The sequence below is a fragment of the Fusarium graminearum genome, chromosome 1 (genome assembly GCF_000240135.3).
Source record: "Fusarium graminearum PH-1 chromosome 1, whole genome shotgun sequence".
NCBI classification, from domain to species: domain Eukaryota; kingdom Fungi; phylum Ascomycota; class Sordariomycetes; order Hypocreales; family Nectriaceae; genus Fusarium; species Fusarium graminearum.
Genome location: NC_026474.1, coordinates 9,246,190 through 9,259,620, shown reverse-complemented (window position 1 = coordinate 9,259,620; position 13,431 = coordinate 9,246,190). Strand labels below are relative to the sequence as shown.

The window sequence follows — 13,431 nt, the reverse complement described above, 5'->3', positions numbered from 1 at the left end:
GTCGCTATCCCTTGCGCCAAGATGGCGATATGCGTCATGTTTTCCTGATGGAGGTCTGGACAGCGAAACCACGTTTCAAACTTATCTGAAACCCAACTCTGAATCCGCCACAGGCCCCGGCCAGACACAAATGGCGATCACATCACTCTGCAGAAACTCTTTTAATTATAGTTGAAGGGACGCGCGTAATCGTAATTCATGATCTTGTCGCTTCTGTATGCCAAGAGCGATGCATGTGAGAGTATGGCGCTTAGCAGCCAGCTGCCCATTAGCCATTCGAAAAACTCATTATTTGCGATCTGATCAGCTGTCAGAAGCTGTAAGTAACCCTTCAACCTACCTACCTACTATGTAGGTGCTGTATAACGTGTCTTTGTTCCACGTGCACCAAGGCGGGATATCGGTTGGAGTGTGCAGTGCAGTTGTACCCGATGGAGAACAGCCCATGGCCGCACATTGATTGGTTGTAGAAGCGGATGTTTGACGCAAGATAGCATGTACTCAGCAGGATCGAGGTCTCACGTAACGCGATTGTCCGCATGAGGTGACGCTGCAGAAACATGGGGGCCGCGGACTTTTCAATGCACATAGTATGGGGAAACTGCGTGACATGTTTGCGGGGTGACAATTAAGAGATGAATGGCTAGGGCTAAAAGCAAGTGCTTGATGATGCAAAATGATAACAAGAAGGCAACTTGGAGTACCTACCTAGGCAAGACTTTGTTGTGGTCCTGGTGTTTTTAGGGATCATCGCGCCGGGCAGGCAGATCAGTAGCTCTTGCCTACTAAGGTGCATTCGTAGGTATCGCCTGTGCAGGCAGGTGTGTCTGATTGATAAGATGATAAGCAACTGCCACCAAAATGGCAAGATCGGCCCAGCAAGCATTTAAGGGAATCGCGCCAAAAGCTTTCAGCACGTGCAAGTCATTTATCAATCTTTCTTTGAGCTTATTTGCCTCTCTGGGGTTACATGCACTGCTCGTCATGGAGATCTTTATACAATGGGCTCGTCAAGCGCCATAATCTGAGATGTGGCTTATATTATTGCCAGACAACATTATCCATACCATTGTTTGTCTGTTTTGCTTTTCGATTTGCGCGACTTCGATCGAGTCATCATATCCAACGTGCGGCGCCATGGAAGCCAAGTAATTGCGGTAAACGGCTTTACTCAGCTCGGCATCTAATCGCACCGCTTGCGCCATTCCTTCCAAAGTGGTTCCGAACCGAACTCTGGTTCGTCCGTGGCTTTTCTTCATAGAATCATAGACTTTTTGTTTACGACCCTGCCAGGGTCTTGCAACCCCACCCCACCGAGGAACGATCCGAACAAGACAGCCCGGATCGAGCAGCTAACAAGGACCCTTCTTCTCTCTGAACGGTGTTGGAGAATCTATGATGCTAGATTTGTCAATAGACAGCAGCCTTTCCAGGGCAGATGCGCAAGTTTCAGACATGGCACTGCCCGTCTCCTGTTTCTTGCTCGATCTGAAGTCTATCAAAGAACCGCGATAGTGATAGTTCGGCCTCCGGATAGAGCCGGACTCCTGTCGCATCCACTCAAACAAGGGACTATGTCTAAATCGGGGTTGCTAAAGGCTCTCGCAATCGAAACCACGGCCAATTGGACAAATCCTCCCCAGATCTCGCTTTCATAAACGTAAGCTATCCATGACTCTGGCCAGGGATCGAGCAATTTCTTAAAGACGCAATCCGCCATCTCGATTTTGCTTGTCCAGCATTATACCTTCTCTTCTCTCTTGTCTATCTATACTGTTTGGTTTCGTTCCTTGGACAGTGTACCATCAGGCCGTGATCGTCTGGTTGCTATAAAGCTTTGTTCCCCAACCACTTTTGTTAAAGATAAGGGTTTTGTGGGTTTCCAACTCACAACGGAAACATTAGATCGAATTGACTACACAACCCCATTACGGAGATCTATACAGTCAAAGACACTCAGTCAATACAAAGAAAGGCTTCCCCGATCAACTCACTTTCAAGTCTCGACAACATGACAAACTTACCACAATCTGGCCACGGACCAGTTCAGACAAGTGCAGTTGTGGTACTCGGGGCTGCTTCATGCCCTGCAATGCCTCCTCCCTCTCCTCCTACTCCATCATCATCGCCGCCGGGAGACGCTTTTTGTGAACCCATTGACCCATTGGCTTTGGACCGAGAGCTTCGAGAGGAGTTTCAGACCAAGGACCAGCGTCTTCAAGACGGGCTCCACGTTCTCAACACAGAAGCAGTAGCTTTAAGGAATCTTTCACGGCTCTATGAAACAGATCCTGTGGCTCGTGATGGCTTCAGCCAGACAGTACAGGCTATAACACGGCAGCAGTCGACGAATGGAAAACTTGTTGTCATCGGCGTGGGCAAATCTGGACACATCGGGCAGAAGCTTGTGGCCACTTTCAAGAGTCTTGCTATTCACGCTGTTTTTCTTCATCCCACAGAAGCCTTACATGGCGACCTAGGTATTGTTGGGTCTAACGATACGCTCATGTTCATCACATATTCCGGCAAGACTCAGGAGCTACTTCTCATGCTGCCTCATCTTGATGAGTCTCTGCCAACTGTACTTCTCACATCTCACACAACACCTGACACCTGCGATTTTTTCAAGCACCGACCTAACACCATTCTGCTTCCTGCGCCAATACCGGAGCCTGAGAAGACTTCGTTTGGTGTATCCGCTCCTACCACATCGACAACCGTTGCGCTGGCCATTGGCGATGCAATTGCAATCACGGCTGCAAAGGAGATGAACGCAAACATTGCATCTCTTTTTGCAAAGAACCATCCCGGTGGTGCTATCGGCGCTGCAGCTCGGCAGCCTCAGACCATCAGAGAAATAGCCGTCAGCTGGTGCGATATTCCAACAGCAGCAGAGACGGTGGAATTCAGTTTGGGCTTCGACTTGCTACGTGCAGGCCTAGACTCTTCGACAGGCTGGGTCAGGGTACAGGATCATGTTGCCTCACCCAGTACCATACGTGGAATTGGAAGACATGATTTGAACAAAAGTTTAAAAGATATCCCAAGCTCTCTGGTGTCCAAGAGCAGCATGGTATCACTCTCTTCTGATACCACCATTCGTCAAGCACAGAATATCTTGAACAGCATGCAGTTGTCGTTGGATGATGAGGATCTAGTGTGTAGGCGCGAGACTGTCGTGGCCGTGTTAGAAAGGGGCAACCTGGTGGGTGTTTTGGAGGCTGGCAGCATTTTGGGTTTTAAAACTGAGGCACCTTTGTTGAGGTGAACGTTGAGGCCTTAATGTTGATATCACTGAGCTAGAATTATGTCTGGCAGGCCTAGACTTTATGTGTTATGGTGGCGCATTGGGCGGTTATGATTGGGAATCATTATGGATGGATGGCTTTGGGTAAAGACATCCCATGGGTTTTGGCGTTTTATAGACAGGTATATGAGCATTGGACAGGCTGCAGGCACGCCATGTACAACTCCATACATTCTTCACTACATGAATTGATCCACTGGCTTTAAGTTATGTTGTAATCTGTGTCGTTATGCATAAGCTACAACTAAAAGTGGTGATGAGTTTGTTGTTTGGGCTAGGCATCCATGGATGCATTGAATGAGGGCCTGAAAACCTATTGCAATTAGTCCAATTTGAGTCTATTCAAATACTTTGACGAATGCCTACAGCTTCCTAAGTGACGAGAAGTTAAGCATACCAACCTAGTGGTACTTCTTCGCATATGGGATTACCCTGGAGCTTTCACATGCCCATCAACCATTTACCACACCACTATGTAATATTTCACGTGCTCACATTGGAGCCTCAATTCTCACAATTGATATTACGGTGAGCTTGTGGCGCAGTGCATGCATGTTTGGGAACCATCGATGTCCTCGGCATTTTGTCTCAAGTAACGGTATATCTCCCACTCTATAGTTCAGGGTGAGAACGGGCGGTGGTAAGTAGGTTGATCTCACTGGTCACGTCCGTAGATCATTGCCCTAAAATTCTCTTATTATCATGTCAGTGGATTATTGCGTTTTTGACAAGTCGGCAAACGGACTGGACTGGACCTCTCTGTTTATAGTTTGGAGTTGCCAATGCGCAAAGACGCACATGATTTGTTACAGTGCAGCAATATCGTGTCAGCCAGACACATGTTTATATTATCCTTGAGCGTGTGGCCACAACCCCAGAATATGATCCATCATCAAGAGCACAAATCATAACACCGTAGAGTTATACTGACTTGGCAGAAGTGTCTCTAAGGACAAATGATGACACATAAGTTCAACGTCGGGGCTATTTCAGATCCACAGGCCTTCTCATGTCAGTGATTATTCCGTCCGTTTCTTTGTTGAGTTGGCCGATGGGTAATAAGCTTGTCGGATAGGTTGCTTTAGGTTGTGGGTAACAATATAGGGTTCTTATTCGGACCATTTATGACTTGATGGGTGTGGCCACTTGGCATGTTGCCCTTTGTGTGAGACAGACCGGGACTTGAAGCACACATATATGTATGAAATACCACGTCGCATAATGAGAATGCTGTGTTTGCAGACATACATGTCTGAGAAGTACTGCGCCTTCACTCCTTGCAGCCAAGGAAGGTCGTAATATTATGTATCAGAAAGTGACCATGACTCAGTAGGTAGTGTGCAAACAAAGATCGCTCTCCCGTGAAAGCGAAAAGGTTAATAATTCCACAAGTATTAGCTTTATCCCCTGGCAACTAATGCATGTGATCAATTGCTTGTTGTTGGACAGTCTACAATGGAGGCTGACTATGGGAGCCCTCTATTGAGTCAGGGACCGGGCTGGCGATTGGAAAGTTGAGTCAAGTTGTCTAGAACTAGAAATCTAGAACGTGACCACTTATTTGTTTGCATGGAACATATTCAGAAAGTGCGGAAATAAGACAAAGATCCGATCAGGGCATGCCGTTTTACCCGATAACGACGGGCGTCAAGAGTTGATCTGGCAAAGACAGGCGTGACTGATTACCACTTATGGACTGCAAAACACATTTCTCTCGTAACTTCTGCAATTGAAGTTCACATGCATCGCCCACGCACGGTCCATAGCTAAGGCGGCTGCACGGGTTGTGGGTATTATACATACCCCTGGAGCATATTTTATTCCTCCAGGAGGGACCTTTGTCGAGAGGCAACTTCTCAGTTGCCTACTCTGTACAGATGGGTACAGCAAGGGCAACTTTCAGGGTCTGCCATGTAACAGAACTGGGTTTGCCCATGACGGATGGAGACAAGACGGGGATATCGCCTATGAGAACAGAAGTTGAGGGATGAGGTTATGCCACCCCATAGTTTACCGCATAGACGGGGGTAACGAGATGCATATTGCCAGACCGAGAGCCCAATTCGGTATATCTGTATCCGTATTTGCAGAGTGTACCAAATATTTACGTATGGGTCGTTAGCCACCACAACTCGCTCAGCCAATTAAGTTTCCCGTCATATCTTTCTTTTAACAACTCAACTTGTGAAGTCCTTAACAACATGTTGACCTCTGAACCACATTCGTCTTTGGTGCGCATAAAGAGGCTCAAGGGCTGATCATCCCAGGACCAAGCTTAATATTAACTGAGCCGCAAAGGACGAGGGTAGCAGAACGCTTATCTGCCAGGGGGCCAACTGTCAGACCCGTTGCCAGTTATCTAAGCGGTTAAATACCACATGATCCACATCGATCTCTGGACTCGAAGACCTTTATCTGGATCAGGTCCTGCAGACAACATTGTATACACCTTGCACATGCCAGAAATTGTAGAGCGGATCCTAAGGAAGTTTGCCGAGACAAGAGACAACATGAGAGAACTATCTTTGTAGTGCACTCGTTAGTGCATCAAAAATAGACAAGAGCTAAATCGCGTATCTGTTTCCGTGACCATCGCTTTATGGTGTCGACAGTGGAGATGGAGGCTCAAGAGAGCCAAGCTTTTTAAGGCGCGAGGAAATTTGGAGCTCTCACAGTCATGATTGGGAAAAAGGCCAGTAGCTTTTTTCATTCTCCTCTTTTTTGTTTTCCCAGGTTCCTGTCATCCCCAGCGGTTTAAAGGATTTCTTTCATTGGGTGGGCCCTGCCAAGCTTTCTCGTCAACAAGACAGGACCAGTCAAGCCAGCACATGGTTGATGCAAGCATGGAGAATGGTGAGAAGTGGTGCGCTAAAATTCCTGTAGAAGCATGATGACGGAGTACTGAATGGATGCTCTTGAGCCTCCCAGGGCTGAACAGTAGAGAGCCACCTAGGCCGTTCTATCTATCGTCAACGTCCCACAATGAAATCACAAAGACTTGGGAATATGTACGATGATGGCCGAGACTCAGTTTAGCCGGAGGAGTCACAGGAAAGCACTACTCGACGTCCTGCGTCAAACCAATCCACGGCCCATATGATAGAGACAAGGGCCCGTACATGCGAGATACTCGGAATTATTCAGTCCAGCCCAAGTAGACTAGGACACAGAAACCGAAGAGGTCTAGACCCATGGTGAAAGCTGATCAAAGGGAACCTTTGGAACAACTAACACTTGTATCAGCTTTTCACACAGGTAGCCATAGGAAAATCCAGACGACAATGGCATCATTATTGGAGCAGGAGGCCGTTTATCTTTTGAAGAAACTTCTCGCGTGACCATGTGCAATGGTTTGTTATGTATCCTGGTATTCTGTAATCGACGCCCATGCGAAGTGATAGCCGGAGAATCGGAGATGGTTCGCGATACAATCCCAGTACCGTAGCATCGGCAATACATTGTATTGGCCGCAAATAGGCAAGTACCCGCGACCGGCTGTTGACCAAAGCTCGGTCATGGTCGTTCTTGTGCTGCTTGTCTTGTTTATCCTCGTATCTTGGTGCTTGACGATGGGTTGCATGGCCTTGTGTGCCACCAGAACACAATGCGTTGCATTGCATCAAACCCATGGGCCACTTAGCTTTCAATTGTTGCCTTAAAGTCTGCTACGGGTGGCGACATAGAATCTTCCTGTAGAAGTAGCCATCCGGCCAAGCATACCTATCCGCGGATCAGGTAGGCACCTGTTGTAAGAAGGGGTGTAACTGCCTCAATACATATGTTACTAATACCCGTGGGTAACAGTAAATGGAAGGAAGGCCCGCTTGCCTGCGTGGTACCGTACAGTAGGTTAGGTAGGTAGTTGCCAAAATAACGTGCTTATTCAAGTGTTAGTAAAAGTTCCCTCTTCAACGGAAATGAATTATGTAGGAAACTTACCTAATAGGCCTAACCAGGTACCTACCAACCACATTGAATCGACTCTACTACATCACGTTTCCCATAAGAAAAGCCGAGATATATGCAATACGACACGGCACTGTCTGTACGGCACTTTTACACTTTGCCCACTAACGAGAATAATTATCCTAGATTACGATACTGTGTCGTTTGATGGGTGGGAACAGCTTTCTAAGTTGACGCCATTGACGCCAGAAGCTCTATTTTGATGGTACTCTCCCTACCCCTCACTGTCTTTGAGACTTGAACGTCTCCAGCCGAGGTGTAGTACACTCCCTGCAAATCTCTGATTAGAAAAAAGGTCCAGATCATCACCGTATTCCGTTTATGTTTGGCACTGAGGCTTGCTTGTGCAACCGTTCCGCTACCATGCACGCCGAAACGAGGACCCTTGATCCTCCGCCGTCTCTAGAACCTGGAGACCCACCATCCCCATCCTTCAGATTGACTGCTGCATTGCAGAATTCAGTGCGTGCTTCCCTAGCTACAGTAGGTTAGCAGGTTAGGTTGTCTGCGTTACACTACCTACAATGGATGGATGGGTCACGCTAAGTCTAGGATCTTGTCCGGGTGGGCGTTACCGGTGCATGCAAAGCACGCGCTGAGTGGATGGACTTGATAGAATTGGTAACAGGCGGAACAAGGATGTATGACCGAATGGCTGAACGATAACTAACTGCAGATGGATATAAACTTGAAAAGTTTCCCATGCCTCGACCTGCTTTTTCGTCGGATTCTCTTCGCTTGAGCTTGTCCGCTTACTAACTACTTATTGCGCTCGTTTGACACAAAAAACAAAACAAGAAGCATCCGTTATTAACTCACCTTGTCTTTCTTATCAGACGAGCAATCAGGAACGTCAAGTCTCTCTTTACCTGCAAACGCATACTGTTTTCAGCATCCTCGAGAAGCCGTGTATAAATTGTCCCAGACAAAAATACTACCCGCTTTTCCGAGCATTGGCTGTTGATTGACTTATCTGCCGCTCATTGGGAGAGTGTGTGGTGTTGCACCTCGATTTGTCCTTTTACATTGTTAAAACTCTTATCTCACTCAGTACGAGGGAACCATCCTTGTCAGAGAATTGAGTTCACAACTAGGTTGGGCCAGATAACAGGTTCTCCTCTCACTCGTATTGATAACAAACAAGCCCGACATAACGCGGCCTTATCGAATTGCTTCCGAGTTTTGTCTCAGTTCATCTTAGACAAGTCTCAAAGACGAGTTTATTGCAGTCAGTTCCAAGGTTACATTTGCAACTCGACTTAAGCTCGCAACCGTCGCAACGCCAACGCCCGCAGAAACGGTTCCAGGTCAATTCGAAGTGACTCGAGAGTCCCCACAACCAGCTGTTAAAACAACCTGGTCCCCTGCTTGGGCCACCGACGATAGCCCCAGACAATTGCCATTTGGGCCTTGATGACCCCATTGCCCGTCCTACGCAATAGTCTTTATTTCCCTACTAAGGCAATCTAGACCTCGAAGCGGGCTGTGTCTCAAACCAAACAATCCGTGCCTCATATCTCGGGTACGTCATTCCCACCTCAGACTCTCTGACTGACGCTTCCGTTCCTTACATCTATCCTCCCCTGTCATTCTCGAAAACTGCCGAATCACTCTATTTTTCACCTAAGGAATTCTTCTTCACAATTGTCTTGGCTTGCGCATTTGACTTACAACTGCTTTCATCTTTTAGTTTCGTACCTATAAAACAACAAAGTCCTACTATCCGCGATCCAAAATTTCAGTCCAGCCTTGAGCAGCGACTACCGCTCGCTTCTCCTACCTATCCGATTCGGCTTCAACTCTCGCTCCGACTTTTGCTCGAATCGCGACAACCTACATTGACAAGGCAATCATAATTGCTCCCTCCTTTCCCTCTTTTCTTTCCGAAATCCATTACCGCGATAAACATGAAGTTCGGGGAGCATCTCGAGCGAGAATCCGTTCCAGAATGGAATCTTCGTACGTTGAACCTCACATCACATCTTATTGGTTCGATTGCATCAAACTGACTGATCATTCCTAATCCAGACAACCTCGACTACAACTCCATCAAACATGAGATCAAGATGCACACAACGCGCGACCAGGCCACAGCCATGGCTATCCCAGGACAAACAGACGAAGCCTTGAGTCGGTTCGAAGACGGCTTGTATATGGAACTTGGTCGTCAGCATGAGAGATTACAACTATTTGTCTCAAGCAAAGCAGACGAGATATCCCGCCGATTAGGTATGTTTCTAGCTTACAATTGTGCGCCACAGCTTGGGCGGCACGCGATCGCATGCCTAAACTGACATCCCTACTAGAGTACCTTGCCAAGAACATTAATCGATGGGCGTCAAAGAACCGAGATGGGCTCGCCGATGATTCAGCAATAAAACACCAAAGGAGGTTTACCAAATACGAGCGTGAGCTTGTTCGCTGTGGTAGTGACATTCACGCCCTCGAACGCTTTGTCAATGCCCAGGCCGTTGCTTTCCGAAAGATTACCAAAAAATACAAGGTTTGTACATCTACATCTTCATGGCTGCAAGATAGATACAAGCAGATTTGAAAAACATATACTGACTGTTTTTTTTTGTCTACAGAAATGGACTGGCTCTACAACCCTCGCAACTCGTTTGTACGAAAACATCCTCTCCGATCCTAAAAGCTTCACTCGTCGCGACTTCTCCTCCCTGCAACAGCGATATGACAACATCACATGCACTCTCAACGCCGCCGCTCCCGTGTTGAGTGAACCTAGCTCTCCAGAATCAGCATCGCACTCTTATCGTCGGCAATCCCTCTCGGGCTCTATTAACTCTGCGCACCGTCACTGTGCCAATCGTTCTCAACCTACCTTTGAATTCTTGCCCCCAGCACAGATAGAAGAACCTGTCAAATACTGGAATGAATACGACAATGGAAGTGAGTGCGCAGACGATGACGGCGCATATGCTATATACATCAACCCTGGAGAAAGCACCAACTTCCCCGGATTTGACTATCTGCATGGCATCTTCACAGTACCTCTGAACAAAGCAAAGGGTTGGTTTAAGCACAGTAAACCTGGAGAGCGGCAGAGTCTTCTTGGCGCAAACCATTCATCTTATCAATATTCCAGCACAGTGTTTAATAGCAGCGAATCTGATGAGGAAGCGGGATACGCCAGTTCAGACGGTTTCCCCGCAAGCGGATACGCAACCCATTACGCTCTTCCCAGTCTCAGTCAGCAACAGGCGCACTTGTATCGTGAAAAGGCGCTGTTTTGGGGTACTGTCGGCTCCTTCGCCGTGTCGTTTCTGCTCATACTTGTCGCCGGCACCCTCATCTCCACCGGCCGGCATAAACTCCGTGCCGAAGTCGATGCAGGCGTCACTGTTGGTGTTGTCGCAAGTTTGTTTACCTCGTGTAGTGCCCTCGGTATGACACTTTACCGGCACGACCAACTATCCTTGCCACACCTCATGGCAGTATGGACTACCTTCATCGCTTCTTGTATCCTAAATGGCATGTTACTAATCCTCGTTGTCGGAAACTCCCCGTGATATCCATGGGCCACTTTATTCTGTCGATATGTATGGTTGAAGAGATTGAACCTCTACCTGGACTGATTTTTTTTTTGTTACTCATAATTTACCGTGTTTGGGTGTTAGGCGCTGAGCGTATATCAGGAATAAGCATTGATACTGTGGCGTTCTGTTTCCGCCTAGCGGATCACAAATCTGGCCATGTGTATAAACATAGCGATAGGCATGTGTCTTTTTATATACGCGAAAAAGTTCGATAACAAACATATAGAATCACTCGAAAACTCGCTGTAAAGCTGGGACAGCAACAGTGGTCATTTAGAAATATGCAGTAGTAAATTTGAAATATATGCAAATTGCCAAATATGTTCTTAATTCTTTCTCATGAGCGTTCCTTCCGCGTAAGGCCCATTGTATATGTGCGAGATTTGCTTGTTGCAGAGCGTGGGCAGACAGGACCAACCTGTCTGCTTCAATCATCCATGAAGCACCATTGTGTCTCGTCAGAGTCTGCTAAAAACAGTTCAACCTTGTTAACAAGTTGTCCTGTACAGAGTCAGAACTTGATGCGTTATAGTGTTTTGTGCCCCATGGCTCGATTCTTGACAGTGTGTTTTGCCAGTAACCCAAAAACTTACCAGCAACTCCCCATCTCTTAGCGAAAAAGTGTAATGACGCAAAGATGTTGTGAAATCGTGTGTCAGCTTCGGGGATTAAATGCTCCAGGTGACTTAATACCATGAGGCAGTGGTAAGCCGAGTAAGGTGTGACAGGGGAACAGGGAGCAAGGAGGTGAGGTCGGTGGGCAAGCTGGTCGTTTAGGTCGGTGGTAGTGTCAGCAATAATACGAATGGTGAAGTTAAGACCGGCGATGGCCTTGGGCGCAATGTCGTCGGCAGTTGGAGAGAAGGGGCCAGCGGAGGTTATAGTATTGGCGGCGCGGAGTTGGCGACAATAGAGGAAGAGGAGGAGACTGTGTGGTTGTTAGTTCGGCGCAAGGAGGAGCGCCAAGGCAATTCTGCTATCATGACTGATCGGTTGAGCTTACCATGTGCACGTGGCAAAACATTCATAAAAGTCACCCCAGCGAGAAGTCTGCATGATCATGGCCTCTACCAAGGCCCTAGTTGCAATATCAAGTTCGACGTACTCTTCCAGCAGAGCATTTGGATCCCCTTTTGGTTTAGGTGAGTATGCTCTCGTGTAAAGCATTGCACATTGACAGTTTCTCTGGAACGGCCCGAGAGGCACTGAAGGTGCAATACTTGCGGGGTGTCGTTGAACGGAGCGCGTAGGCGACTGATTCTGATCATGCCAGATTAAGTTACTCGTCGGTAACAAGTCATCTGCGTCCGGGGAGGGCACTTGAAGTGGCATATGGATAAGAGAGCAATCAACATGAATCAGACGATCCAGCACAAAGAGACTCCAGTAGACGCAGCGACGTTCTTCTTCCTCGTAAGGTATATTGGCCTCCCGTTCAGCCTCAACATACTTTCCAGGACCAATGTGTAGAACGACAGCCATAGTATTAGCATCTCCAATACTGACATATGCTCGCATGACATCACCATGTCCGAACTCAAAAAGTGCAAGCAGGATAGAACACTGCACAAGCTCGATGCTAGGAGCAGAAAGACCACGAAGGACACTCAGAGCGCGCTTGGCAGCCCTATAGGCAGGCATCTCGATCATATCCTTACCCTCATTGACGTTGGTGCTTGCAGCGGCAGCCTCATCATCGTACTGAGAGACGAGTTGCATACAGACAATCAAGAGAGCGACAGCGGGGTCACGAGGACCTTGATCCGCACCAGAGCCAGAGCCAGAGCCGGAACTGAGGCTATCGGTGCGAATAGCAAAAAGTTCCGGATGGACTACAGAAAACCAAGGGTTCATGGTTTCGAAGTAGCGCTCAATAGCTTCACGCCAAGGAATGTTGCGTGAAGACAGCAAAGCCATGATCATAGGGCTGGAGACATCGAAAGTAGGATCGAATATACCCTGTCCATAAGCTTCCTTGGGTGTAGATCCTACAAGATAGCCTGGTTCCACAACAGCGGTAGTTGGGGCCGTGTAGATAAAATCGTAGGAGCATGTGGTTGCAAGCCTAAAAAGTCAGTCTTGGTCAATGCGATGGGAAAAGGTCCAGGGTTAGCAGGAAAACGAAGGGACAATTACGCACCTCGTACAGCGAGAACAAGCAGGCAATGCTTTGTCACATTTCTTTTTAGTGCGAGTACATTTTTCACAAGCCCTGTGAGCGCGTTCAGGCTCCATTGGAGACTCAGAGCCCCGTGAAGAGGACACTGAGCGAGACATGATGGTTCTTCTTCTGGGATCCGTGGTGGCTGATATGTAGCCCGTAAGGTGGGCTTAAACTTGAAATAGTGTTTGGTGGGCGTAAGTAGTAGAAAGAGACAAGCTAACTACGCTTTCATTATGTCAGATGGTTAAGAAAAGGCAACGGGATAGTATGAGCTACCTATAAAGAAGAATGCGATAGCTGTACACTTTGGGTTGATGCAAAGATGTGGGTACAGTAGTAGTATACTTGAATATAAGATAGACAGGCAAGCTGAGCCTAAAGTGACAAGTAAAGCTGGAATCGAGAGTATTGGTTGATGGTTATAGTGGTAACCGGCC

The 13,431-nt window shown here is 47.5% G+C and overlaps 4 protein-coding genes across 4 annotated transcripts; 2 read left to right on the top strand and 2 right to left on the bottom strand.

The window, feature by feature from the left end:
- Positions 1-161: 161 nt before the first annotated feature.
- FGSG_09948 (uncharacterized protein) lies at positions 162-589 on the bottom strand (the record flags this gene model as incomplete). The annotated part of the gene is made up of 2 exons (XM_011320554.1): positions 162-307; positions 349-589. 2 exons carry the CDS (start codon positions 587-589, stop codon positions 162-164), a joined length of 387 nt encoding a protein of 128 aa, XP_011318856.1.
- Positions 590-2,011: 1,422 nt separating this feature from the next.
- On the top strand, positions 2,012-3,268 carry FGSG_09947 (uncharacterized protein; the record flags this gene model as incomplete). The annotated part of the gene is made up of 1 exon (XM_011320553.1): positions 2,012-3,268. One exon carries the CDS (start codon positions 2,012-2,014, stop codon positions 3,266-3,268), a length of 1,257 nt encoding a protein of 418 aa, XP_011318855.1.
- Positions 3,269-9,180: 5,912 nt separating this feature from the next.
- Positions 9,181-11,145, top strand: FGSG_09946 (uncharacterized protein; the record flags this gene model as incomplete). Its single annotated transcript, XM_011320552.1, has 4 exons — positions 9,181-9,232; positions 9,302-9,502; positions 9,580-9,776; positions 9,862-11,145. The coding sequence occupies 4 exons, from the start codon at positions 9,181-9,183 to the stop codon at positions 10,801-10,803; spliced, it is 1,392 nt and encodes a 463-aa protein (XP_011318854.1). The 3' UTR covers positions 10,804-11,145.
- A 112-nt stretch (positions 11,146-11,257) lies between these two features.
- FGSG_09945 (uncharacterized protein) lies at positions 11,258-12,747 on the bottom strand (the record flags this gene model as incomplete). Its single annotated transcript, XM_011320551.1, has 3 exons — positions 11,258-11,298; positions 11,424-11,758; positions 11,834-12,747. The coding sequence occupies 3 exons, from the start codon at positions 12,745-12,747 to the stop codon at positions 11,258-11,260; spliced, it is 1,290 nt and encodes a 429-aa protein (XP_011318853.1).
- Positions 12,748-13,431: the final 684 nt, after the last annotated feature.